This window comes from Panthera tigris, chromosome C1 (assembly GCF_018350195.1).
Source record: "Panthera tigris isolate Pti1 chromosome C1, P.tigris_Pti1_mat1.1, whole genome shotgun sequence".
In the NCBI taxonomy this organism is placed as follows: Eukaryota; Metazoa; Chordata; class Mammalia; order Carnivora; family Felidae; genus Panthera; species Panthera tigris.
This window is the reverse complement of record NC_056667.1, coordinates 199,275,852-199,302,673: the sequence shown is the minus strand read 5'-3', so window position 1 is coordinate 199,302,673 and position 26,822 is coordinate 199,275,852. Positions and strand designations below refer to the sequence as shown.

The 26,822-nt window shown below is 53.8% G+C and overlaps 1 protein-coding gene and 1 long non-coding RNA gene across 2 annotated transcripts; both read right to left on the bottom strand.

The window, feature by feature from the left end:
* Positions 1 to 1,426: 1,426 nt before the first annotated feature.
* IGFBP2 (insulin like growth factor binding protein 2) lies at positions 1,427 to 26,604 on the bottom strand. Its single transcript, XM_042995299.1, has 4 exons — positions 26,044 to 26,604; positions 4,409 to 4,638; positions 3,522 to 3,662; positions 1,427 to 1,925 (listed from the first exon to the last, which is right to left on the bottom strand). The coding sequence occupies exons 1-4, from the start codon at positions 26,501 to 26,503 to the stop codon at positions 1,761 to 1,763; spliced, it is 996 nt and encodes a 331-aa protein (XP_042851233.1). The 5' UTR covers positions 26,504 to 26,604; the 3' UTR covers positions 1,427 to 1,760.
* Positions 8,125 to 16,456, bottom strand: LOC122241016. Its single transcript, XR_006220929.1, has 3 exons — positions 16,379 to 16,456; positions 9,244 to 9,314; positions 8,125 to 8,397 (listed from the first exon to the last, which is right to left on the bottom strand). It is a non-coding gene; the product is annotated as an uncharacterized LOC122241016 (long non-coding RNA).
* Positions 26,605 to 26,822: the final 218 nt, after the last annotated feature.

Below are 26,822 nucleotides of genomic sequence, written 5' to 3'. Positions count from 1 at the left end.
GCACCCGCTGCCCCATCCCAGGACAGCAGCTGCAGCCGAGGGGTGGGCGGCAAGAGCACCCACCCGTGGATGAAGGAAAATCAGACCCCAAACCAGGATGGCTGGCCCACAGGGTACAAACCCAGCCCGCGCCAAGAGCGCCCTGGGGTCCCTCCAGGCAGCCCCGCCCTGCTTCCGCCCGGAGAGGGCAGCGTAACTCAGAGCTGAGCAGCCTCCGCACTCTGGAATTTGGAGCCCCAGCCTGGGCCGTGGAGGTTGGACACCTCTGTGGGTTTTTTCTTCATCTGTAGAGTGGGCCTAATAGTTCCTCGTTGATAGATTCATGAGGATTGACAGAATTAACTCAGTTTCGGAGCGGTAGAGCACATGGCCTAAGTGACCAAACGGCCTGCAGGCCTTGGCCTTGGCCTGATGCAGCCTAGAGCACTCTGGCCAGGATTTATCTGCTTTGGGGGACCTCGTTTCCTTCTAAGGGGAGAAGCAAGTCTCACCCCCTTAAAGGTCCCAAGTGCCTTTTTGCCTCTCCTGAGTCGATAGAAGGAAGGACAGGAGGGAGATGGTCGAACAAAACCACCTTCCCTCACCTCCTGTGGCAGGGAAGTGTCTGACTCCAGACACAAAAGAGGGACTACCAGGAAAGGTGGGGCTCTGCGCCCAGTGCTAGGGAGGGGAGAGAGGGGGGCACTCCTTTCCCTGTGGCCCACTGCCAAGTGCGAAGGCCCCTGCAACTCGCCAGGGGTCAGGGGCCCCCAGTACAGTGGGTAGAACTCTCATAGAATTTTGCTTCAGAAACAGGTGCTCATCGGTGCATGTGTAGTCTTGTGAACACTGCTGTTCTGGAAGCCGAAGAGTTACTTGGGCCCCTTGGAGAACAGCACCTGAATTCCCAGAGGCAACACCTTGGTGAACACGCTGGCATACAATAACCCGCTCCCTTTCCTTGGGGACCTGGGGGTCATCTCCCCCTGCCCAGAAGGGAGCTGTCCTTACTTCAGGGGCCAGAGGGCCTCAGATCCAGTGTCTCCCCGTTCTGTCGCCCTCTGCATCACCACCTGAACGTGAGACTGAACGTGGGAGAGAGAAAGACACTCGCTCGACCGCTCCTCCCTCACTGCCCACCCAGGGGCGGCTTGGGGGCCAGAGGCTGAGCTGGCAGTCCAGGGGAGACACCAGAGTCCTGTGGCCGCACTGGAAGGGTCCACCTGGACTGAAGACTTTAAGTTTCCACAGGCCACTTGAGGGAGGAGATTCCCCTGCCTCCTGACCCATCTTTCTCATTCCCAGCCCAGCCAAGGCTGTGCCTGTCCCACTCACTCCCAGCCCCTACTCCCAGCAGTCGGGGACAGAGCTGGACAGACGAGGCCAGCCAGCGCCAGATCGCTTTCCCGGGGAAGCCCCCCAAAGACTCAGGCAAAAGACACACAACTTTATTTTTCCTTCCTTTAATCTTAAGCAAAAGAGACACGGGGGTTCAAAAATAAAAATTTCTTTCCCCCCCCCCCAAATCTTCACCCCAGCTCCACCACTGCAACTGCCCCTTCCTCCCCAGCAGGGACAGGAGAAGGGGGGGTGGTGCAGGCATCTGGGGAGGGGGAAGGCGGGGGTGTGCCGAGCTCGGTGCTGGTCTCTTTCCAAATATAAATACACGTGTCAACACTCCTGGAAAACCCTCCCCGCCCACCACGCAAGGCTCTCCTCTCTCTGCCCGTGTTTGGAGAGGGGGCGGGAGCGGGGGGTGCCAGGCACCGGCTGGCTGTGGTTTACTGCATCCGCTGGGTATGTACCCCACGAGCCTCCTGCTGCTCATTGTAGAAGAGATGACACTCGGGGTCCCCCCGGATGGTGGGGGCTCCCTGGATCAGCTTCCCAGTGTTGGGGTTCACACACCAGCACTCCCCACGCTGCCCGTTCAGAGACATCTTGCACTGAGGAGGGAGAAGACAAGGGTATGGAGGACAGGCCTGAGGCCACCAGCTTTCCCTGCTTCCCTCAGCCCGAGGTTTGCCGAGCAGCTACGGGACGCCCGAGCTAGGGTGCCGCGAGGTGGTCTTCTCGGCCGTGAAGGGTGCCAGGGGACCTCCCTGAAATGCAGATTCCCCTTCAGGAGGCCCGGAGCGGGGCTAAGACTCTGTCTGGCTCCCGCGTGATGCGGGTGCTCTGGCCCAGGGACCACGCTAGTAGGGGATGCCCCACATCGCAACGACTCAGTGCCCGCCGGCAGGAGGGGGGACCATCCAGTGGGGGCCCAGCAGACTGGAGTTCAGTCATAGCGTGAAGGGAAAACAGCACGTGACAGCAGAAGTCAGCACTAGCACAGGCCCTAGCAGGTGCTTTGCACCGTGAGAACAGTCTACACACTGCTCATTTACAGTTTACAACGCTTTTTTTAAAAGCGTATTTATTTAAGTGATCTCTACCCCCATCGTGGGGCTCGCACTCATGATCCTCAGATCAGGAGTCGCTCACTCCTCACACCGAGCCAGCACAGCCACCTTGTGAGTTAGGTGCCATTATTTCACCACTTTACAGATGATCAGAAGGAAGCACAGATAGGTTAAGTAACTTGCCCAACGTCACACAGCTAGTAAGAGGCGTGGCTGAGATAAGAACCCAGGCATTCCCGTCCTACAGTCCCTGCTCTTACCCATAAACTAATTACCATTGAAAACCCCTTTAGTTACCCGTAGGGACCGGCCACAGCCAGTCTTTCATTAGAAGAGATCACTATTTCCACTTTTGATCTCCAAATGAAGTAATAAGCTGACATTTCGAGGGCACGTGTACAAATAGCTTTGAACACTACACTGATATCTAGAGGGGGCAGGATGCCTGCCTGGGCTGTGAGGAAAGTGGGGGAGTGAGACCCCCTAGGGGTCAGCAGAGGCTACTTGTCAATGGTTTAAATCCATGATTCTGCAAGTATAGCCCATGGATCATCAGCAATCCCTGGGAGTTTATTAGAAATGCAAATCCTTGGCGCGCTTGGGTGGCTCAGTCAATTAAGAACCCAACTTTGACTCAGGGCATGATCTTGTGGTTCTCAGGGTTCAAGCCCCACGTCTGGCTCTGTGCTGACAACTTAGAGCCCGGAGCCTGCTTCAGATTCTCTGTCTCCCTCTCTCTCTGCCCCTCCCCTCTTCATGCTCTGTTTCTGTTTCTGTCTCTGTCTCTCTCTCTTAAAAATAAATAAACATAAAAAAAATTTTTTTTTGGTCCCCACCCAACCTTCCGGAATGGTAAGGCCCAGAAGTCACTGCCAGGCGATTCTAATGCTCAATAATAAGTTGACAGGCGTTAGGGTAGCCCGACATCTCTTTTCCCAGAGGCTCCCTCCCAACCTGGACCCCAAGTGCTGATGGCAGGTGGCTGGGTAGGTGGAGTCAGCCTCTGCGTCTGGAGGTGCAGAGGCCTGGCAGCTGACATCCCCACGCCCCCTCAGCATTCAGACCTCAGAGGATGACCGGTGGGTGGGGCAGGGACAAGCACACCTGGGGCCCAAGGCCAAGGAGATCCTCTCTCACCTGTTTGAGGTTATACAGGCCATGCTTGTCACAGTTGGGGATGTGCAAGGAGTAGAGGTGCTCCAGGGGGCCCCGCTCATCTGGAAGGTGCATGGTGGAGATCCGCTCCAGGACCTGGTCCAATTCCTGCTGGCAGGGGGTCTGCGGGCACAGACAGACACAGAGGGGCAAAGAGGGAGCTCGGAGTGAGACTGAGCTCACAAAACACCGGTCCTGGGAACAAGCTCAGAAAGAAGTTCATACGCAGGGAAGGGATTTTCCCAAGGCCACCCAGCAAGTTGGTGGAACCAGGGACTTCCGACAGCGACCTCATGGATATGTCACTGTGCCCCACTCCACCCTCTGAAGAAAGTCACGTGGATAGGAGTTTTCACCCCTCTCTCGTGCTGTGTCAGTGGCTTTCAGGGATCAAAATGGGATCTACTTGCAAAACGTGAATTCAAGTGGCTGTCTCTAGAGCATCTCTACCCCAAACCAGTGGGCCAACCCCCATTTCTTTCCATCAACCCAGCCAGACCAAGACCCAAGACAACAGAGCTGCGCTGGGGAGAGGGAAGGGCATATCCCAGCGAGACTGAGCAAGTCTAAGGAGGTCCGGCCCCATCTCTAGCATCCACTTCCTTACCAAACAGAAGTGTGGAGGTTTCAGAAGGAAGGGACTTCAAGAAACCCTATGCCCAGTCCCTTTCACAGCCAGAGATACTGAGGCCCCCAAAGGAGACAGTGATCAGTCTGAAGGTCACTGAATATGTTAGTGGCAGAACCAGAAAGGAAAGTGCTTTGCCTTCCGGCAACACAGGACACGGATGGTACTGGGCACCCTCTCCCACCGCAAGACCCCTTTTACGTGTCCTCCCGCCCCTCCAGCCAGACCCGGCCCCTCTGACCCTGCCAGGTGGTGGCCGCAGCTTCTTGGGCTCATCCAGGCCAAGGTGATGTTTGCCACCCTTCCCCATCTGCCGGTGCTGCTCGGTGACCTTCTCCCGGAACACGGCCAGCTCCTTCATGCCTGACTTGAGGGGCTTCCTACCAGCACTGCCTCCACCGCCCAACAGGTTCACGGTCCCGTCCACGTGGTTCTCAACCAGACCTCCCTCAGCGTGCTCATCTCCGTTGTCTGCAGAGAGAGGAAGGGAAGACCAGCTCAGGGTGCTGTTTCTAGAGCGGCGGGCCCCCCAGCAACTGTCTGAACCCCTGGAGATGGAGAGGACTGATATCCTTGCAGTTGAGCTAAGCAATTTACATGGACTGTCAATTTCAGTTTCGCAGCAACTCTTGGGCGGGGTGGGGGCATTACCCCAACTTTGGCAGACAGACAGGTCAAGGCGCACGAGAAAGACCAAGACCACAAATCCGGGATCCGAACGCAGGCCGTCCGACCCCAGCAAAATGCCTGGGAGGCCTGGCCGGTTCTGCCTCCATCCAAGGCACAGCAAAGGAGCACGGAAGGATGAACGTGTCTGCAAGGCTTTCACCATGGAATGGGATTGAGTCCTTCTGGATCCATCATTCTCCTCTAGAAAGACCTCCCAGATTCACCTGCCATAACCTGCAGTTTAAGATCTTCATCATCCGTGACCTAAAAGGGCACATGCCATGTCTGGCAAGGGAGAAAGTGGAGAATCACCACCAGAACCCACGGTTTCCATCACCCCTGCTGCTACTCGTCATTTGCCCAACGGTCCCCTTCTCACGTGCCCCCATGACTCAGTCCCACGACCGCTCCAGCACGGCCCAGGCAGCCCTGGATTGTTCCCATGTCTGTCCACACATGTCACCGCCAGCCCCAGGCACAGGAACCCGTCCAGCTCTGTAGTTTCGGCTTATCACAAGGCACGTAGCCTCACCCAGATGCTTGTCCAAGGAGCATGTTAAGTCTCTTTCAACTTTCTTCAACCACCAGTCAACAACAGGGAAAGGCTCCTACTAAGTGCACAGCTCAGGGTGGAGGGGGCCCTGAGAACAGCCCCCGGCAACCCCAGTCTCACGCTGGCTCAGGTGTATACACCCAACAGCCAGGCCAGAGGAACAGGATGGTACACGGAAGAGTCATAACAAGGGGGCCAAATCCCCAAGGGCCCTAGGACGGCTGGGACTCAAACAGCCCCTTGCACACAAGGCAGAGCAAACAGGGTCACAGACCATGCCCCCCCGAGTGGTCCCCCTTCAGGTCCCAACAAGACCTACAGATGTGGAGGGGATGTTTCTAAACCAATTTGGCCCATTTTTTCTTCCCCTCTTTCGTGCCTTCAAAAACTTACAGCCCTGATAACATGACTGCATGGCTCCTAAAATATTTCTACCCAAGAGTTTCAGGTGAGGCACTTAGAACCTGGTTGTCCTCTCAGAATTCAGTGTGGCGGGTTCAGATGGCCCCTGTCCTGACCAGTGTTCACGGTAGAAAGAGCAGACGCTGCCCTGTGCGAAAGCTGTGGCATTCACTCTCACTTGCCAACTAAGAGATGGGGACAGTCATGAGTGCCATGGGGAACTGGCACCTGCTTTCACGGAGCGTGCTCCAGAAGGCTCCAGGAGACCAGGCACCTGCCACCTGGCCCAGGTGTCCCCATCAGCTACAGCGGTTTCCTTCAGAAACTCTGCACGTTATCTCCAGACTGAGGGAGCACTACTTGGTAGGGTCGAGTCCCAGCTCCCCCACTTTTTATGCCAGCTGTATTTCTCCTGCACACATAACCTCTCTGCGCCTCCGTTTTCTTAACTCAATTGTCGGATCCTAACAGCTCCCGCCTCACAAGACTGTTGAGACCATGTTAGAGGCCAAGCAGTTAAGATAAGGCCTGGAACACAGAAACCCAGGCCCTGCTTGTGATAGTTATTACTCTGACAGTGATGAAATGGCCTCAGTCATCTGTTATCTTGGCAACGCGGAACCCGACCAAGGACCAGGAAGCAGAGGAACAGAAGCCCCCGAACATCAGAACAGCTGTCACTGTATCCATGCGTGGTCAAATTCGAGCGCTTTCCTCACAAGGCGCGGGGACATTCGGCACAGGAAGAACACGGACGGTTCACGGCAGCATGGCTCCAGCAAGCCCGGTTTCTGGATGTCTGGTTCCCAAGGCCACCACAGAATAAAATCAACAAAATTAAAAGGAGAAAGAAAAAAGGCATGTGGATAGTGGCAAGAAGCATCAAATGGCAGGGAGAGAAGAGGACGCTAAAAAAAACCAAACATAAGAACTTAGGGGATATTTAGTGCAGAGCTTACAACTCCATACCCATCGATGACCCCTGAGGACTTCCACATTCTGTAGCCCAAAACAAGAGTTGTCTTGACTAATGACAATGACCCTGAGACATCCAAAAGGGGATGGGATTAATGTCTGGGTAGCCTGGGTGTTACCCTAAGTAAACTGACCACGGATTAAATCCTGTTCCAGAAGCCCCAACACCACCTGCAGGGGAAGAGCTATTTGAAGCGTTGACCATCGAGCTGGGTGGGAGTCCTGTCCCATCATGTATGAGTGGACCCATCAACCCACCCCAAATTTTCATCACCGACCCTGATTCCCGACCCGGCACCACCGACACTGGGACCAGAGGATTCACTGGGGAGCTGTTCTGTGCATTACAGGATGCCAAGCAGCATCCTGGGCCCCTCCCTACCGGATGGCAAAGATACCTCCACAAATTGCCAAAAGGCACCGGGAGGCGAAAGCGCCCCCCACTGAAAACCGCCCTTCAGAAGTTAGGCTTTATCCAGAGGCCTGGAAGTTGCCCAGCCCAGCACCGATGACCCCAGGCCCCACGTAAGGTCGATCTGAGTTCTACCACATTCCCCTCCCTCAGCTAGGACCATCCACCACTCTCCCATCTCCAACACACTTCTGGCCCACTAGTCTCCCTTCCGGCAGAGGGGGGGTCTTCCCTAGGCATCCAGAGGACTCCCAGGCTGCTGGTCCCCCTTCCCTGAGCTCTCCCCGCCCTCAGACCACTGAGAGGGGCCAAAGCAGCATCCCCTGGCTGAGTCCCAGAGGTCAGCCCACCTTTACTGCTCACAACAAACTCTGGAAACATGTTAGATGGGGGCGCCTGGGGGGCTCAGTCGGTTAAGCGTCCAACTTCGGCTCAAGTCATGATCTCACGGTTCGTGGGTTCGAGCCCCACAAGGGGCTCTGCACGGATAGCTCAGAGCCTGGAGCCTGCGTCGGATTCTGTGTCTCCCTCTCTCCTCTCTCTCTCTGTCCCTCCCCGGCTTATTTTCTCTCTCTCTGTCTCAAAAATAAATAAATAAACTTAAAAAAAAAAAAAAGTTACCAGCCTCACTTAAAGAAAAAGAAAGAGAAAGAAAGAAACAGGCTGGATGAAAGAGAGGCGCATAGGTAAGTACGCATCAAGCCTACCGGCTCTAGGCAGGGCTGGCCCGTCATTAGGTGCAACACGCACAGGCATCCAGGGGCCTAGGAAATGTATCCACTTTAAAATCAAAAGGAAAAATAAGCTTTTACATTAAAAAAAAACAAACAAACAAAGGTCTTAATATACAATACTTTCAGTTATTAGACCCAGTTACCAAATATCATTTTGGAACTTTTTCTCACAGAAGAAAAGCCACAAACGCAAAGGCGTCCAGGGTCCACAGAGTCCCTAACACAGCCCTGCACCAGGTCCCAGGAGATGGGGGCCGACTGGACAGTCTTCTCCAAGGACGGACTCGGCTTCCTGTCCTGAGACAGCCCCGATCTCTCTAGAGTCAAGGTCAGTTTGTCCACCCTCGCAGAGGCCACTTGGATTCAAGGCTATGTTTTGTCCCATTCCGTTATTGATCTCAATGCTGCCAACGAACATGCCAATAAGATGAAGAAATCCACGGGTCCGGGTCCGATTTGCTGACGCACATGCTGACACTCCACACCTTGAAATGGAAGCCGAGGGAAGGAGATCAGCGAGCTGACGGGGTGGGGCTCAGAAAAGACTGTAGGCTGAGGAAAGCCTCGATTCCTTGGCGGTTACATTCCCAGCCAAGGAGGTTCAAGAATTCAGGCTTCAAAGTCTAATCGCCGGACTGAATTCCAGGTCTACCACTTAGCTGTGCAGCCCCAGACAAGTTACTTAAGCTCTCTGTGGCTGCAAGGCTCATCTGTAAACTGTGGACAAACAGCACCTGCCTCCAGCGGGCAGACAGATTCCAGAAGCTGCACATACACGCAGTGCCAGGCACACAGCAGGAGCACACGGAGTCAGCTCTCAGCTGCTCCCATTTCCCGCCCCCCCCCCCCCCCGCCGGCTCGGGGAAGTGCTCACGTGGCATCCCCTACGCTCAGTAGGACAAGAGCATCGTCACGTTATTACCCAGTTCTTCCCATATGTTCTCTTATAGGTGACAGAAGCAATCCGCAGGAGAACATTCCAGATGCAGAACTCCAGCTAGAGATGGAATCTGCCCTCGGAACAAAAATACTAGGCTGCACTTTTTTTTTCGGCCTGAGAGTGAGGTTCAGAATAATATTTATTATGCAACTACTTATGTATGCAGCTCCGTGGGCTGCAGTGCAAAGGTCAGTCTAAGAAATGGTTCTTAGCAGCCCAGATCACATAACTGGAAAAGGCTTCAGGCTCAGAGGCTCCCGGAGACTTTCCCCTAAGGATTAGCCACTCTCTATGTAGCATCCCGGGCAATGGTTCAACACCGAAACAGGGAATTCACCCATTATACATGGAAAGGAAAGCTTTTCCAAAGTGGGGGGAGACACCGGAGGACCTGAAGCGTGAGAACTCCCATCCCGCGTAGTGGACTGCCACACCGCTCGACCTCATGCACCTGGAGGGGGGCTGGAGAGGAGAAAGGCAAGTAGAATGAGAGGCAACGGACGAGCTGCCCCAGTTTACAGACACCAAACTCAAGGCCCAGCTGGACTACCACGTGGTCTACAGGAGCACACACAACCTCCGTGCCATCATCAGAGACGCCTCACAATTGGCGTGGGGTCCCCACGCTGTTCTTTGACCCAGCCTTACTGAGTGGCCCAGGAGGGCAGCTGGAAGCAGACATTCCAGAAGATAGGGCTTTACTTACACCTGCATTCCGCATTCTAGACTACGCATTAATACCCTAGTTTTAAATTTTAATTCTGGCCTAGACTTTTTTCCCCCAGTGTAATCTCGTTGGATTGTAGCACTGATGACCTTACTCCATGAAGGTCATGGACCCTTGGGTCCGACGGATCAGATCCTTACTCTCACGAAACCCCATCTTCCCCTAGCGCGATGCTCTGACCTCAGTGCTCCAAAGGACAGTTGGTGATTCCTGATCTATGGAAGACCTTAAAGCATTCAAGAAAATAGGCCCCCAGATCCAAAAGCAACCCCCTACTCCCTCTTGCTTAGAATATGAGGCTCTGTCCTTAACGCAGGCCTGGTGAGAAAAGGGAATTTCCCCCAGAAATACACCACATCTTCACAACAGATTAAGGTCTCCTTCCTTTCTTCTTGTCTTTCCCCCACCCCCTGCGCTGAAGAAAACCTAGCCATTTTCCAACCTTCTCTTTAGTCTACCTCCTGACTATTTGGAAATCTAAGAGCTGGGAACACCACAGGGAATCATCCAATCTGACCCTAAATCTATCACTCCCTCCAGTGGATTCACCTCCTTCAAACAGGTGATAGCATTCCAGGCCCCGTAGGACTGGATTCTGAGTAATGGGCCGGGGTGACGCGGGCTGCTTTCCTGGTTCCATTCTAGCTGGGCACAGACCTCACATGGCTCCCTTTGTTGGTCTCTCCCCAAAGGCACTTAATCTTGACACGTGTTGGGCAAAAGAATGAACACTAACTTACCATCTTCCTCTTTCCTCCTGGACAGCTTCTCCATGAACATCCAGGACAGAGGACAATTCACTAACAAGCTCAAATGGGCAAAGAATTGCAGGAGTCAAGAGACCTGAATGCCAGGCCTGGCTTTGCTGTTTATGATTCACCCATGACTGTAGCCAAACCGTCTAACCTCTCTGAGCTCCAACTCCTCAAGAGTGACAGATGCAAATAATAATCCTACTAAAGTGAAGGTTGCTACCGGATACAGGATGATCGCTACTTAAACTGGATACAGTGTTGTTAGCATTTGCCCAACATGGGAGAAGCAAGCTCCAGAAGAAATGCACAGATGATCTAACGGGTAAATGAAAGATGTATGTGCTAGGCAGAGGGGAAGGGTGGGTGATAGCTGATCTGTAGAATGGCCACGCACACGGGGGGGAAAATGAGTTACAAGAAAGTTCTAGAATACTATTTGCATGTTTCTTCTAAAGCCTGATTTTGTTGATTATATGAATTCTGTATGTCGCTAAATAGCATAGTTGTCCACCATTTGATGGAAGTCCTTGGGCGAGTGTGGATTTGCCTAAATTACTTTAACTTTACAGAATCTATGGGAAGGAAGAAAAGGGAGGGAGCAAGGGAAGGAGAGAGAGAGGGAGAGAAGAAGGCATGGAAGGAGGCAGGGGAGGTGGCTCATAACTGCCTTGCATGCACAGGGCAGACAGGGCTCACAGGCAAATTCACCAACATACAGGGGAAACAGCTTTTGTTTCAGAGAATTTGAAGCCAGTCCCTTTGGATGGCTGATTGTGGCCACTATGTGTAATAATGCAGGCCACCAAGGCTGGGGTAGATAATCCAGGCCATGCTGGGAGGTGGGGAGGGAGGCAGAAGTTACCAATGGTACAGAAGAAAGGGGAGCTTGTTATTTTTCAGCTGAGGTCCTTTGTCTCTCTGGGTAAGTGACACTGTTTATGTGTTTCCCTCCACCCTTTTGCCTAAAGGTCAGAGGCAGCAGGCAGCAGCCGTGTGTGCATGGACAGCTGCTGTGTGCAGGGCACATTCCAGCTTCGCGAATGATGTTCTCCTGGTCAGCCCATCTACCTCCTGCTGACACCCAGCTTCCTTCCAAACTCCCTTCCCATTCTCTCCCCACCCTCTAAGGCCCTGCTCCCCGCATGGCTGCCTGCAAAGCAAATCTGAGGTCTCAGACACTACCACCTTCTGGGAGAAACCCCTTTGGCAACAGACCGGTAGCAACTCAGCACGATTTAGAACAAAAAGAACTCCCTTGTGGTAGGAAACAGCTCCGAGCAGACTCTTCGGATGTTCTAGATCCACAGGTCATCCAGGTTATGGCACACAAGTGCAGGACCTGGCCATTCTCAGCTGGGGATCATCTCCCTGCACCCGCAACTGCCTCAGGCTTACTGCCCAGCCAACTGTTGCTGAGCTCATAAGCTCTGGGGAGGGGGATGGCCGGTACCCACGTTCACACAGGGAAGGAGTCGCCTGCTACTGGTGACAGTGTATGAAAGCAGGGCAGAGGGCCCACTGCTTGCCAAACCACCCTAAACTTTCTGGATTCCCTTTGGAACAATAGCTCTTGGGTTCAAAGCTCTGGCCAAAGCTTTGGCCATAGTAGGAAGAGAAGTGCTGGTATGAAAGCTGGGGGGGTGGGGGGTGGTGTCCAAAGTTCTGCTCCCCTGCTACCATCATGCCTGGGACTCTGAATGATGCTCGACAGGGTGTTTAAGAGGTGTAGGCTTCAAGGGACACCCGGGTGGCTCAGACAGTTAGGCGCCTGACTTCTGCTCAGGTCATGGTCTCGTGGCTCGTGAGTTCGAGCGCCACGTTGGGCTCTGTGCTGACAGCTCAGAGCTTGGAGCCTGAAGCCCACTTCAGATTCTGTGTCTCCCTCTCTCTCTGCCTCTCTCTTTCTCTCAAAAATAAGTATTAAAAAAATATTTTTTAAAAGATGTGTAGGCTTCAATATATGGGAAACCTGGCTGGCTCAGTCGGTAGAACATGGGGCTCTTGATCTCTGGGTCAGAGTTTGAGCCCCACGTTGGATGTTCATTACTTAAAAAAAAAACCTTCTATGGTCAAGATGTGCAGGGTTCAGTGTGTTCATTTACAAATTCAGGGAGTTAGGTTACGGGAATGGCTCCCAGTCATGGGTGTTTGTCAGAAACCATCTGAAGATGGCAATGCAAGCTGGTGCAGCCACTCTGGAAAACAGTATGGAGGTTCCTCAAAAAACTAAAAATAGAACTACCCCATGACCCAGCAATTGCACTACTAGGCATTTATCCACGGGATACGGGTGTGCTCTTTCGAAGGGACACATGCACCCCCATGTTTATAGCAGCACTGTCGACAATAGCCAAAGTATGGAAAGAGCCGAAATATCCATCGATGGATGAATGGATAAAGAAGAGGTGGTTTATATATACAATGGAGTATTACTCAGCAATCAAAAAGAAGGAAATCTTGCCATTTGCAACAACATGGATGGAACCAGAGGGTACTGTGCTAAGTGAAACAAGTCAGTCATAGAAAGACAAATATATCGCTCATATGTGGAATTTAAGATACAAAACAGATGAACATAAGGGAAGGAAAGCAAAAATAATATAAAAACAGGGAGGGGACAAAACATAAGAGACTCTTAAATATGGAGAACAAACTGAGGGCTGCTGGAGGGGTTGTGGGAGGGGTGGATGGGCTAAATGGATAAAGGGCATTAAGGAATCTACTCCTGAAATCATTGTTGCACTATACGCTAACTAATTTGGATGTATATTTAAAAAAATTAAAAATAAAACAAGTTAAAAAAACTATAAAAAGTAAAATATAAAGAAATTTCCCATTAAAAAAAAGAAGAAAGAAAGAAAGGAAAAGAGAAATCATCCAAAGAGCTTGCTAAAAATGGTCCCAGACTTCACCTGTCTGTGAACTAGCAAGCCTGGGCAAGGGTCGGGGACTCTGTATTTTTAACAACCTCCTTCAAGCTCTGGCATTTCCAAGGCCCCCTTCCTTTGTGCTTCTCTCTCTCTGGCCTCAGATTCCTGAAGAACTTCCTAGTGATGGGAAAGAGGCCTCCTCTTTTCAAAAGATATGACTTCACAGACACACTCTGCGAAGACACAGCCCCATGAGCTCTTTCCGCCCCTAGACTCACGGGTTCAGAAACAGACACACACGCATGCCTGGGTGCACACAGGGGGTCCTTCTTGGCCAGGCATCATGGAGATTTCTAGAGCATGCCCTCACGCCGCTGCAGAAATAGCACGGCCTCTACAGAACTTCCCTGCCTACGCACTCCCTAATGGGCTGCTTTATAAACACCAGGGTCATTCCTGGAATGGCAAAGACCTGGGGAGGGTCAGCGCTGAGGCAGAACGTTTGAGAAAACAAAAACATGCTCAAATTCAGCCAAGGTCCTCTGGGATTCAGTGAGCCAGGCTGTCCTTGAAGAGCCAGAGAAACTGGTATCAAGATGGCAAACAGCACTCTCAGCTTTCACTCCTTTCCGTGGGTCCCAAACATTTCTCCTCCAGTTCAACTAAAGTCATCCAACAACCCAGCAAGGTGACCTGTCTGCCGAAAGCCCATGGGAGCAGACGGTGTACTTTGGTGCAAACTTGGACCAGGGACTATGGGAACGGGAAGAATGAACCTGACCCAGTGATTCGACATCTCTCAGATATGCGTGTAGTGGGCACACGGGCAACAATGTTCATTACGGCATCATCTGTAGTTGCAAAAAACACCATCGGCAATGCGATCCAAACAGGAGAATGGATGAATAAAATCAGCAGGGTAATAACAATGGAATAATACCCAACAGCTGGCAAGAATCACTCTGACCCGTGATCGCTCAGAGATCTACCCAACATGAACAGATCTCAAAAACCTAATATTGACAGAGCAAAAAAGTGGCAGAAGGACACCTCTTGGGCACATTTAACTTATCTTCAGAGAACATTTCCAGATGCTGGCTATCCATTAGCAAATTTGTTTAGCCGAGGAAAAGAAACACTAAGTAATGCATGCCGGTGGCTGCCTCTGGGGACAAGGGACAGCAACAAGAGGCTGGTGGAAGGCCATCAGGAAAAGATTTTTAAAGAGACATAAAGCAAAAATGACAAAATATCAACCGCTCCCAATTCTGGGTGGTAGACTGGAGTTACTGCATTATTCTTATTATTGGCTGCAGTGTTACCATTTTAAGATTTTATTTTTAAGCAATCAGTAATCTCTACATGCAATGTGGGGCTCAAACCCACAACCCCAAGATCAAGAGTCACCCACTCCACCGACCAAGCCAGCCAGGCACTCCGCAACCATTTATCTTTTAAAAGTCACTTCCTAGGGCAGTTGGGGAGCTCGGTCGGTTGAGCAACCGACTAGGCTCAGGTCATGATCTCACGGTTTGTGAGTTCGAGCCCTGCACTGGGCTTTGCGAGGACAGCATGGAGCCTGCTTTGGATTCTCTGCCTCCCTCTCTCTCTGCTCCTCTCCCACTTGCGTGCATAGGCTCACACTCTCTCCCTCAAAAATAAACATTAAAAAAAAAGTCCCATCCCTCATGGGGTGCCTGGGTGGCTCAGGCCTCTCAGGCCTTCTCCAGCTCTTGATTTTGGCTCAGGTCATGATCTCATGGTTCAGGAGTTTGAGCCCCAAGCTGGGATTCTCTCTCTCTCTCTCTCTGCCCCCCTCCGGCTCTCTCTCTCAAAATAAATAAATAAACTTTAAAAAGAAAAAGTCCCTTCCTTCACTGCATTCACTCTTCCAGGTCCTTGTCAAGAGGGGTATTTGTAAGTTGGGGTGCCTCTGAAAGCCCACTGGCTGGAAGAGGACCGAACATCAGTGACTTGGACAACTGCCCTGCCACTCTGAGGCCAGAGTAGTGTCACCACGGCCACCTATCACCAGGGGCTCCTGGCCAGGTCTCCGTGGCATGAAGAAGTAGGAAATGAGTGGCACCTGAGTGGCTCAGTCAGTTGAGCATCCGACTTCAGCTCAGGTCATGATCTCGCAGTTCATGAGTTCGAGCCCCACGTCGGGCTCTGTGCTGACAGCTCGGAGCCTGGTGCCTGCTTCGGATTCTGTGTCTCCCTCTCTGCCCTCCCCCTGCTCACACTCTGTCTCTCTCTGTCTCTCAAATATGAATAAACGTTAAAAAAAGAAAAAAGAAAAAAAAAAAAAGAAGTAGGAAATGAGTCAGAGGAAAGACCCAAAGAGAGTGGAAGACAGTCATAGGGTCAAGGAGGGGACGACAAAGGAATCAAGACGGTGCAGGCCTGAGAACGGAAAGCCAAGGGACGAGCACATCCTAGTATAGCCCACAGGGCACTGGAGGTGTGCAGTGGGGGAGGTGCTCAAGGGCCAGTCATGCCCAGTGGAAGGGGTGCACCTGTTCCTCGAGGCCCAGAGAGATAGCAGCTTTAAACTGAAACAGGAGAGAGCCAGGGTAGAAGCCACTCAAGAGTTTCACAGGAAGGACTAAAACAGGTTACAAAACTGCAGATGGGAAAAACCACATGGTTTAGGGAAAGACTTTCAAGGAGGAGGGAGGATGGACAATATGGCTTCCAAAATGTCCAAAGGCCGCTTGACTGAGACTATGAAGGGCAACCCTGGGCAAGGCACTCTTGGAATTTGAGTGAACTTCCCTCCCGCCTCCCTAACCATACACAAAAAATGTGCCAGGGCGCACTGGCTAAAAGCCGTCGCTCCACGCTTTGCCCTCCTCCTCCAAAGGACAGAGCTTCTTGAAGACACAAACTTGGACTTCACTTCCATAGTGCTTTAAAGAAAAGTAGAAACAAAAGGGGCCACCTGGGTGGCTCAGACAGTTAAGCCTCCGACTTGATTTTGGTTCAGGTCATGATCTCACAGTTTGTGGGATCGAGCCCCACGTTGGGCTCTGCTCTGACAGTGCAGAGCCTGCTGGGGATTCTCTCTCTCTCTCTCTCCCTTAAAATAAATAATATAAACAAACAAATAAATAAATAAATAAACAAACAAACATTTAAACCTCAGGAAAGCTAACTATTTGGAGAACATCCCACCTGGAGTCCTGGCCTAGAATATCCTGTTGTATTACTTCTCCTCACTTTCCTGGCCTCTCCCTCACCATCCAGGCCCCGGAGCAGCAAGGACGGTCAGGAGTTAAAAAAAAAAAAAAAAAAAAAAAAAAAAAAGAAATCATTAAATGGAAGCACGAGATGGGAGAGAAAAGACGCTTCCCTCCCAGGGGACCCATATACAAACAACTGTGCCTGTGCTCAGTTCCAAAGAGCTCAGTTCCCCACAGAGTAGCTCCCAGAGTGATAAAGACTGGGTTCTACCCACCTCTCTCCTCCCACCCTCCCCTTCGGCCTACCTCTTGTCCATCCCCATAAGACTGTTCCCAGAGACTGTAGGCCTGACAAATTGAACCCAGAGGGTGCAAACAGAAACTAAAAACCTGTAAGGATGTCCAGGATTGCCTGCCACACTCTCAAACCAGCACAAGAAGTGTCCTGAATATAAATAAGTGTCTTTAAATAGGTCACCATGCTTTTCTTTCTCTTCAACTAAAAGTTCACTAATTGTGTCTGATAGAATACTGCATCGCATCAGGGGTCTTCCTTGCTTATGCTCCCTTTAGAGGCAGCAAGCTGAACCAGAGACAAGCAAATGGGTTCAAATGGGAACCCTCACCTCTGGGACATAAACGGGCTGGGCCCTCCACCACTGGTAGAGCCGTAGTGAATGACAGTGGCATCAAAGGCCACGACTGTCCAGTGGAAAACCCTCTGCCACTAACCCCATTCTGGACTTTCCAAAGCAAAGGGCAGCTGTCCAGGTAAGCTACACCCCGTGGAAGAAGCCATGCCTGTGAAATGGATTCTTAAGTGCCTCTTCTTAATAAACTTGGCCAATCAGAGGACATGGAAAAAGAGGCATTTGCCTTCTCCTCTTTTCTGGGTGTTGAGATTAGAGGAAGAAGGAAGGAGGTTAAGGGTGGAGGGGCAGGGGGCGGTCAGAACCTGTTATGACTTCACCCGATTATCTGAGTTTCTGTGCTAAGTGGCTTATGTACATAACTTTGTTTTATCATCAAGCAATCACATGAGGTTGATAATTTCTTATCTACACTCACCTTGACCGCCCCCCCAAAAAAAAAAAAAAAAAAACCATGGTGTTTGAGGCCAATTGCACAGTCATGTAGACAATGGCAAAGCCAAAACCAAATCCAGGTTGTTCAGCTTTATAGCTCTTACACAACCAGAATGGCATCTAATCTGGCCATCGGCATCACCTACGGAAAGACGCCATTGAAGGCTTTTAACCCCAGGGCTTTGTTTCTTCTGTCCCCCACCACCTCGTCCTTTCTGCACCTCCATGGGACCCTCATCTTCCCAGGGAGGGAAGTCATCAGTCAGATACCAGCCAGCCCCACCCAACCTCAAAAGCCTTCTGATCCATACACCCACCCCCCTTTTATCCCTCCCAACACACCTCCTGCCACTGTTGCTACAGAAACTACCCAGGCAGCTGCAGAGTCAGGGCCCAAGGGAACCGCCATTTTCATTTTATCTTGGCCTCGGGCACTTTAGAAAGCAAGTTCACCATCCAGGGGCAACTTGGCACCCCCATCCAGAAGCCAAGACAATAGACCTGAAAGAAACTTCCTGGGGAGTTGCATAAAGGAACGTTTTTGAGAAGTTATGCCTTAATTACTGCCTCCCAGGGAAAAGGAGCTTTTCCGAGCAGCAATATATAATTCGCTGCTTCTTTGCATGCGTGAGTCTGATGGAATGGAGCCCCGGAACGAGAAGCTGGAGACCCAGACTCCATTCTGGTCTGTGCTCGCCTCGCCACTGGAACCTGAACGGAGCCTTGATTTCTTCATCTGTCAAGTGGGGAGAATCCTGAGGCTAAAACAGAGCTGGAAAACACAGAACAAAAAAAGCCCTACAGGCGCTTTGGTGAAAGTGGCCGATGTCTAGAGAAAAAGCAATTTTGATTACCGTCATTTTGTCATTTACCCTTTGGGGCAGACCCTTTGACTGCACTCTGCAATCCAGCTCCGATCCCTCCAGCTGGAAGCCTCCCACCTCCTTGACTTCTCAGGGGTTGAGTACGCTAAGTCTCCCCCAGTCCCACCTCCCCAGCTTGCTGAGGCCTTCCTGGGCTCTGCGCCCCTCCTGGCTTCCTGCCTCCCAGAACTCAGCTCCTTGAATGAAACACAGGCTGACACACCTATACCCATCCGCTAATTAGAAACCCCAGACCTGGCTCCGCGCCGGCCGGCTGAACTGGAGCCTGGGGGCCAATTCTCCTGCCCCGCAGCTGGAGGCCGGCCAGCCCCTGCCCCTTCTCCCCAATCTCCGCTCCTGCTACCTCCCAACAGCCAGGAAGAGATGCGGGGCTGGCGGCCAGAAGGGGCCCCACAGGCTGCCAAATGCCCCCTCCCCCTGCCTAAAAAAAGGCGGCGGGGGGAGGAAAGAAACAATTCCTGACTACAGTCGACTCTGTATTTCTTTCCGGGGGAGGTGGCTGTCTGAGCAAGGTCTCCCTCTGCGTCCTGACTGACACCCAGGAGCTGAGCCAGAGCAGATCCTCCCTGGCTTTGTTAAAGGGCAGGAGTGGCCGAGCAGGGGGAGGGGCACAGGGGATGGTCCATTTTCCAGGAGAGAAAAAAAAAATCTATAGCCCAGACACTCTACTCATTGTGGAGGTGGGGGTGAGGGTGGGGGCAGTTACCCTGGAACCAGAAAGCCAACAAGCTTCTCTGAATCTACTACCCCAGCTGTCCAGTGGGCTTTTCCTCCTGGTGCCCCCCCTCCCCACAATCACAAAGGCCCCCAGAGTCCAAGGAACTGGCCACCTCGGATTCCCAGTGGCAGATCCTGTGCTTTGTCACCACCATAAGCATATGCTGACCCCTGATGACTCGAGCAACCCCCGTTCTCTGCTTCCTGGGGCCTCCCCTCTACCAGAATGCTCAAGAACAGAGTCACTGTATCGTTATGCCCAGACAGGCGGTCACTCGGAGGGCTCTCTGGGACCACAGATGGAATGAGACATTAGGAAGGATCTCAGGGCCCAGAAAACAGTCCCCCGCCCAGCATTCCTGTCGAGAACCCATCAACCCCTTCAAAATGAGGCGCCACTCCCCGACTCGGGGGTGAGGTCAACTCTGGAGACAGCGTAGTAAGGAAACGTCACTTTTTGGATAGAACGTCCGGTTTCTTTGCCAGGATCACGTTCAACTTTCTGGCACCCTAGGCTCAGCCAGGATAGATGTGAAAGCCCATTTTCCTGGAGCAGGAAATCAGGGCCACAGAGTCCCTTCACTGGCTTTGTCAACTCAGTGAGCGTACACCCTCACACATGCCCAAAGCACTAAGGGGGCTGAGACGGGTCTGGTTCCTCCCAGACCCTATTATTCTGAAGCCTGGATCCCAGCAGGTTTCCTGTAGAGGGTTGTCCATGGAGGAAGCTGCGTCCCACCCCTGAAACGTGGCCTCAGAGATTCTCTGGTCCTCTGAGAACCTGCAGTTGGAGGGCTGGGTCCTAACGGTTGGCTGGCTGGATGAAGGCAGAACTCTGCCCTGTCACCTGCTTATGAGCAGCAAGCCAGCACAAGTACCCAGGGTCCAAACTCCAGAGCCACTTCTGTCCCCTCAGTCTCTCCACTCCCAACAGAGGCATTACACACACATACACACACACACACACACACACACACACACACACACACCGCCAAAGTGCTCGGCTTTGTCTTATTATCTAGCTTTACACACCTAAGCACACACACACACACACACAAATACACACGCATGCAAGCACCACCCCACGGAGTGGTACTATCTATATTTGGTTTACAGATAAGGAAACTCTTGCCTTGGGTGACACGTATGTGGCTGCAAACTGGGCTTTGAACTGGAACAACTTCACACCAAGATGAGGCCACTCAAGGCCATGGTAAAGCCTGCAGAGAGACGAGTGGCCTGCCCGGCACAGCCAGTTTGGCCTCCGTTCTAAAGGCCACCGAACTAAGCGTCAGAGAGGAGACGCAGCTTGCGGACATTAAGGCAGGCAATGTGTGAGAACCTACTATGTGCCAGACACTTGCCAGCCCCACACGCACCCCATGAAGAGATACAATCACCCCCATTTCACCAACAGGGAAACCGGTCTTTGAGGAAGGCCCTTGGGCATCAGCAATCAAGATCTCGAAGATGGGGCTGCAATGGAACCCGCTCATCCTGACGGCAGAGGCCAGGCTGCTTCCAGCATCATCTGCTGCCCACCAGCTCTTCTTGCCCCACCCTGGGACCCTTTGGTCTCTCCTGCCTGCCGCACACTGGCCACTTCCCCCTCTGAAGTCCCCAGGACTTGGGTCTCTCAGTGGACTGGAGGGAATGCACACGACCGAACCTGGCAGTAAGGAACCTGGCCCGTGCATCAGCTGCACACGGCAGGTGTCCAGGAACAAACTTTCTGGCTGACAGGGTCAAAGGCTTTTCCTGCCGACAGCCCCATCCCTTACTTGGCCATGGGGGCAGAGGGGTACAGAGGAAAGGTCAGCCTCTCGTCTCGTTACTTACTGCTAAGGCATCCGTTGACGAGCCTCAGAGTCCACACCTGTGAAATGGGGGTAAAAAGCCTCCCCCTCTCCTTCACACGGATCTTGTAAGTGAGAAGACAAAGCAGGCGAAGAAATCAGTTCATAAAAGGATGAGCGCAGACGGGAAGGTGGCTGAACCCCTGGCAGCTGCCTGCCACCTCAGCAAAACGCTGGCCAGAGACCGCAAGAAGTGCTAGAGAGGCCTAGAACATCTGCCAAGCAGAACACCAGCTCCCCTGGCGACTAAAAAGCATAATCTCGCTCCTCTGTGCCTCGGTGTCGGCGGGAGCAGCCTTAGCGCAAACCCGCTCAGGGAACATGGCCACTTCCCCACCCACACAGCCTGGCCCCTGCACGGCTTCCAACCACCATCATTTCAGGATTAGACTGGTTGCCAGCATTCCAACCCCCAATCACCTCCCTGGTCTCCATCTACCTGGACTCCCGTGGAAGGCTGGGGGCGATAGATTTTCCATGCCATTTTCTCGAGCCCTTCCCAGCTACTTAGCATCCAGCCAGGTGTTCAAGACCTAGCCACAATGGGAGATGCGTGGGAGACCAATGCTGGGGTGGGGGTGGGGGGGTGGTCAAGAAGGCAGAATGGAGAAAGCAGGGGAGGAAAGGGGCACTGGGAACACTAGGAAGGGACAGACTGAAACTAAATGTAGCCTCTAGTCATGGAGGCTCTTCAACAATAATAATAACCAATCCTCTCATTGTTGTTGTTGGTACCCTGTTGTAGGGTATGAGGAGGGTCAATGACAAAACCAAATGTGGGCACAGCCTGTGTATTTTCTGCTCATCTTCATTCCCTTCAGCACCCCCTGCTGTGCATGACCCCCCACCCCCACCCCACCACCCACCCACCCCGGCCAGGTACTGGCCTCCTGTTCTGCTTTTCATTGGACCCAAGGACTTTCGAAACTTCCCGGTACCAAAATTTAGCAATTGCACATCCAGTTTTCTACGGCAGGGAATAGCTAACCTGAGACCCAACTATATTCTGACCCGATAAATGGGCCACAGTACAGTGAGTCTCTCAAATTAAGCCCTCGAATGTTGGACAGTGGTGAGTGAATGTGCGCCTGCTCTCGAATAACATGCAATTATTTTTCTAGGACTAACTTCCATGTCGTCCCCTAACCCAAAGGAATGATTTGCCTGAAATTTTCATTTTAAAGCTCAATGCTAAGGTAAGCTAACGGTGAAAACCACCTAAGCTTCCCTCTTCCCTCTGCCTACCAGGAAACTCAACGGTCTGACTTGACCAAGAACCAGTGCACAGATAGACCCCTGTGGTGGTCACGAACAGTTAGGTTCTTCTTTCCACCACCTCTTCTAATTCAGAGATTCCTGGCCCTGGATTTTGTTTTCCTAAGATTCTTTGACCTTGTGTACGATTTTTTTTTTTTCTCGAAGCTTCTTCAAATACCTCTGTCAAAGGAATGGATGGGATCATGGCTACCACACAAAGGGAACTATCTCAGTGAACAATCTGGACATAAGTGGAAGGTGAGTAAGGAGACTGCAGGCAAAAACCCAGATTCTATGACTTACTCAAATTCCAGCCCTCCATGCACAATGGCCGGAGGAGGCAGCTGGCCAAACACTGCCTGCCTTGCGGGTTCCGGACCTGTCAGAGCCACACCCTCCGGACCAGACCTGCCTCCAAGGCCAGAGTGCACCCAGCCACACCCCGCTGGGTCCTGTGGCCCAGGAACTACACAGCTCCCTCCCAGAGACCCAGGAGCAGTAGCCCTCAACTCCCCCATCTCCTCCTTCCAGTGGTGACTCAGAGCAGCTTAGCAGAGTTAGTTCTGGGTGTTCTGTCCAGAAGGGGGGAGGGTGGCGGAAGGTAGTGGTGTTAGCAATCGGTGACAGTGGGTCCCACTCATTCCCCAAGTCTATTTTACGACTTTGAACTCAGTATGCAAATTTATGCAAGACAAGATGCAAAACAGCGCTTTGAGCCAGAAGCCCCATTGCTTTTCTCCCCTTTTTTGAAGCTGCACGGAACCACTGTAAATCAGGGCTCGCCTCTGCCCCCCCCCTCCCGCTCCCGCTCCCCCAGCAACTGCAGATGCAAAAGCCTCCTCAGACCCGCCCGCCTGCCGGCCTGCCTGCCCCGGGACTTTGAATGACTGCACATTTCTATAGCACCTTTATATGTGCAGCGGGCCAGACGGCCACTTGGGCGGCTCCGCCCCTCGGCATAATCCCAGGCATTGTACCCGGCGGGGAAGGAGGCAGGGGAGATGCTGAAGGAGCCAGTCGCCCCGCCGGCCCAGAATTCTGAAAGGGCCCGGCCGGGCCCCAGCCCACTTCCTCTTCTTACCCCGACATTTCTAGGCACTTCTGCCCACTCCACCAGCAAACACACCCACGCGCCGTTAAGATCCAGACCTCACCACATCTCAGCCCCCCCACCCCCATTTTTCTTCCAGGCTCACCTACTCCAACCCTCAGTCTCACTTCTGAGTGGCTCTGAACCAACCAGTCCCGACCCCTCGCCCCCGAGGGACGCAGGCTCAGCACCCGCAGATGTGCCCACCCCCGCCCCCTGCATCCCAGCCGTCCCCAGGAAGTCAGCAACACGGCCCCTGAGTCCTGGGAACAAAGACAAAAGAGCTAACAGCAAAGCCGGAACTGCTGGGGTTTTCTGCCTCAAAATAAGAGGGTGTGTTTAAAATTCTCAAAAGCAACCTGCTCAAAGAGGAATGCAGGCTGGGATGGGAGAGAGCCGGTTCTTCAGAGAGGGGAGAAAAGGGGATGGGAGAGGGAGAGGGGGAGGCAGCAGCACTCAGCGCTATGGTCCCCTCTGGGCCAGTGTCCGCCCCTGCACCCAGCCCGGACCCCGGCGCTCTCCAAGCAGGGCCGCAACCCTGCCCCAGCCCAAGACCCTCTCCTGCACAGAAGCCTCCAAACTTGCCCCTGTCTTCCCTGCATCCCTGCCAGCCCAGGCTTCTCCCCACCATGCCCCCTTTCCCCCAGCCCTACTGACCCCTGAGTACCGTGCTCTGGGTCACTCCTTTCCAGGGTGCCCACTGGGCTTCTGCATCTAGCCCCCACCCCCGCCCCCAACCTGGTGTCCCCTCTTCCCAGTCTGGAACACAAGAGAAAAATGCGGAAGGCGTCTGTCTGGGCACTGGGAGGAGATGGCTGAGGAGGCAGCTGGGGCTAGCTGGCGGAAAGGAGTCCCATAACCAGGCAGAAAATCCAGAGTGACATTCTTCCCATGAACTCACCCCATTGTCCCTGGGCTCCCCTGACAACTCCCCCCTCTGGGGCTCTAGGGAGGAGTGAATGGAGAGAATCTCCTGCATCTGTTCTGGGGCTTGGAAGCAGGAGAGCCGGTTTTCGGGCTGCCGGCGAGAAGGATGAAGAATGAAAAAACAATTCTACGATAGTCAGGAAGGACCTGTACCACGCACTGTGTTAAGATGGTCAAAATCCAAGCGAGTCTATGAACTTGGAGGCCTTTGGAAAAGTTCATCCTGCTGAGGAAGATGTTTAGTTGGTCAGAGTTCAGCTCAGAAAGCACAGCACCTCCCTGGTGGGGGGTGGGGGGGGGTGCGAAGGGGGGGGCGATGGAGGAGGAAGGCAGGACCAAGACTTTTCCTTTTATTACTTTCTAAGAGAAGCAGGAGAGAAGGGTTAACTTGGAGGCGAGACATGCTGGGGAGGGAAGCAAGCAGAGGCAGAAGAAAGGACTCAGTGGTTCTTCTGGCTCCCTGGGAGGAAGCCCTAACTTGCTCTGCACTCAAGGTCAAAATGAGCCAGAGCAATAGAAGAAATATTTCAACTCTGACCCCCAATTTCATTCTCAAGGAGAACAGGGGAAAAACAATAGCTGGTTGGAGGAAGAGTAGGGGGGCTGGGGGTCTTGGGGAGGGGGGTGGGGAAAGTTGTACTAGGGCCGCAGAAGCTTACAAGCAAGAACGTGTTCACTTATTCTCTCTTCTTTCTTTTTCTAAAAAGCTTGAGGAACTTGGTCAGACTCGCTTGCTTTTTAAACAACAGCAGCAGGCAATGGACACCTTTCCCAACGGTGTCCAAGAAGAAAGAAAGTAATTACAGTTTCCTCCAGACCACGGGGGCGGGAGGTTTTTGTAATTTTAAAAGCGAACGGAAAACAAAAACAAGTGAGATTCTGACAGTCCGGTTTGGGGGGGTTGGGGAATGAGGATCCCTTACAAAGACTCCCAGCCCCCCCCTCCCCCGCCCCGTTCTACCGGACAGGAAGAATCCCTCGGATTAGGACGGGGGTAACACCTCCCTGCGGTAAGAACGGCTGCGTCCAGCGCCCCGCATCCCCCCGCCGTCCGCCGCGGGGCCCAGATGCTCCAGTGAGCGGCACGGCGGTCCCAGGCTCACCCGGGGCTGCAGCCCGCCACCCGGCTTAAGTTACACAGACTGAACCGCTGGGCTGAGCCTCCCAAGCGCCCCTCTTGCATTGTTCCCCCTAAACGAGATGCACGAGTAGCGCTCGTTTTCCTTTCTCCCCACCCCACAAAGTGCCAGCAAGTCCTTTCTTCCCACCTTACAATCGCAGAAGGAAGGGTCCCTCGACGAGCCGCCGCCTCCTCCTAGCGCCCGTTCTCCCCAGACGTCCCCGAAGTCACCGGCACCCGCCAGCCTCCGCCCCCCAGCAGCGTCCTCCACCGGCACCTTTCCAGGAACCTCTGGTCGGCGGTCACCGACTCAAGCTGTGCTCCCCAAATAAGCCTCAAGCTCTCACTCCCCGGGGTCTGACCAACACCCTCCCCCCCCCCCACCACGGCAAATCCCCCCTCCAAAATAGAAGTCAAGGTACGTTCCAGCCGGGGAAGATTAGGGTAACCGGAGATGCCTTTCCGCTGCCCGTATATCCCGACCAAATCAGTAAGCAGCCAGGGCTCTCCCGCACGCTCTGACTCCAGCTCCCCTCCCCGGGCCGGACTTTCGGGTCCCCCTCCCAGCAGCCGCCCCACTGCGGGTCGAGGACTCCGCTCTCTCGCCGCTCAAGCGGTCGCGGAGCCCCGGGCCCCACGCCTGTCCCCCGCGGCACGGCCGCCCCCAGCGCTCCGCTGCCCTCCAAGTTTCTCCGAACTAGCTGTCCCAGCCCCGCGTTACCTGCAACCTGCTCGGGGCTGGCGCCGTACTCGGCGTCCCGGCGCTTTTCGCAAGTGCCCTCGCCCAGGACCAGCGCCTGCAGGGGCAGCTCAGAGCCCGGGTGGGGATAGCAGCGCAGCCCCTGGGCGCAGCGCGGGGTGTAGACGCCGCACGCCTCGCCCTCCAGCCGGGCGCACACGGAGCAGCAGCCGCAGCCCGGCTCACGGACCAGCTCGGCGCAGGGCGCGCGGGCGTCGCCGGCCACCCCGGACGCTGCGGCGGAGGCGGCGGCGGCGGCGGGCGGCGCGGCCGGCGGGGGCCCGCAGGCGGCCAGGCGCTCGGGCGTGCAGGGCGGGCAGCGGAACAGCACCTCGGCGCGCACCCCGCGGCCGCCGCCGGCGCCCAGCAGCAGCGGCAGCAGCAGCAGCAGCGAGGGCGGCAGGAGCAGCGGCAGCGCGGGGCCGCCCAGTCTCGGCAGCATGTTGGCGGTGGTGAGCGCGACGGCGGCGAGCGAGCGGGCAGGTGGCACGGCCCTGCGAGCGCGGGAGCCGCCTCCTCCGCTTCTTCCTCCTCCCCCGCAGCCGCAGCCGGGTCCTAAAGGGCCCTGCTTCTCCCCGCCCCCTGCCTTCTCCCCTCCCCCTTTTGGAGACCACCCCCTTCCCCCGACACTCCCGCGCGCCCGCCTGTGCGTGCGCGCACGCCCACTCGCCCACCCCCGCGCGTTTCTCTGCTCTGCGGGTCCCCTGCCCCCTTCTACCTCGGGCCCCCAGTGCCTCCACACCCTTCTACCTCGGGCTCCC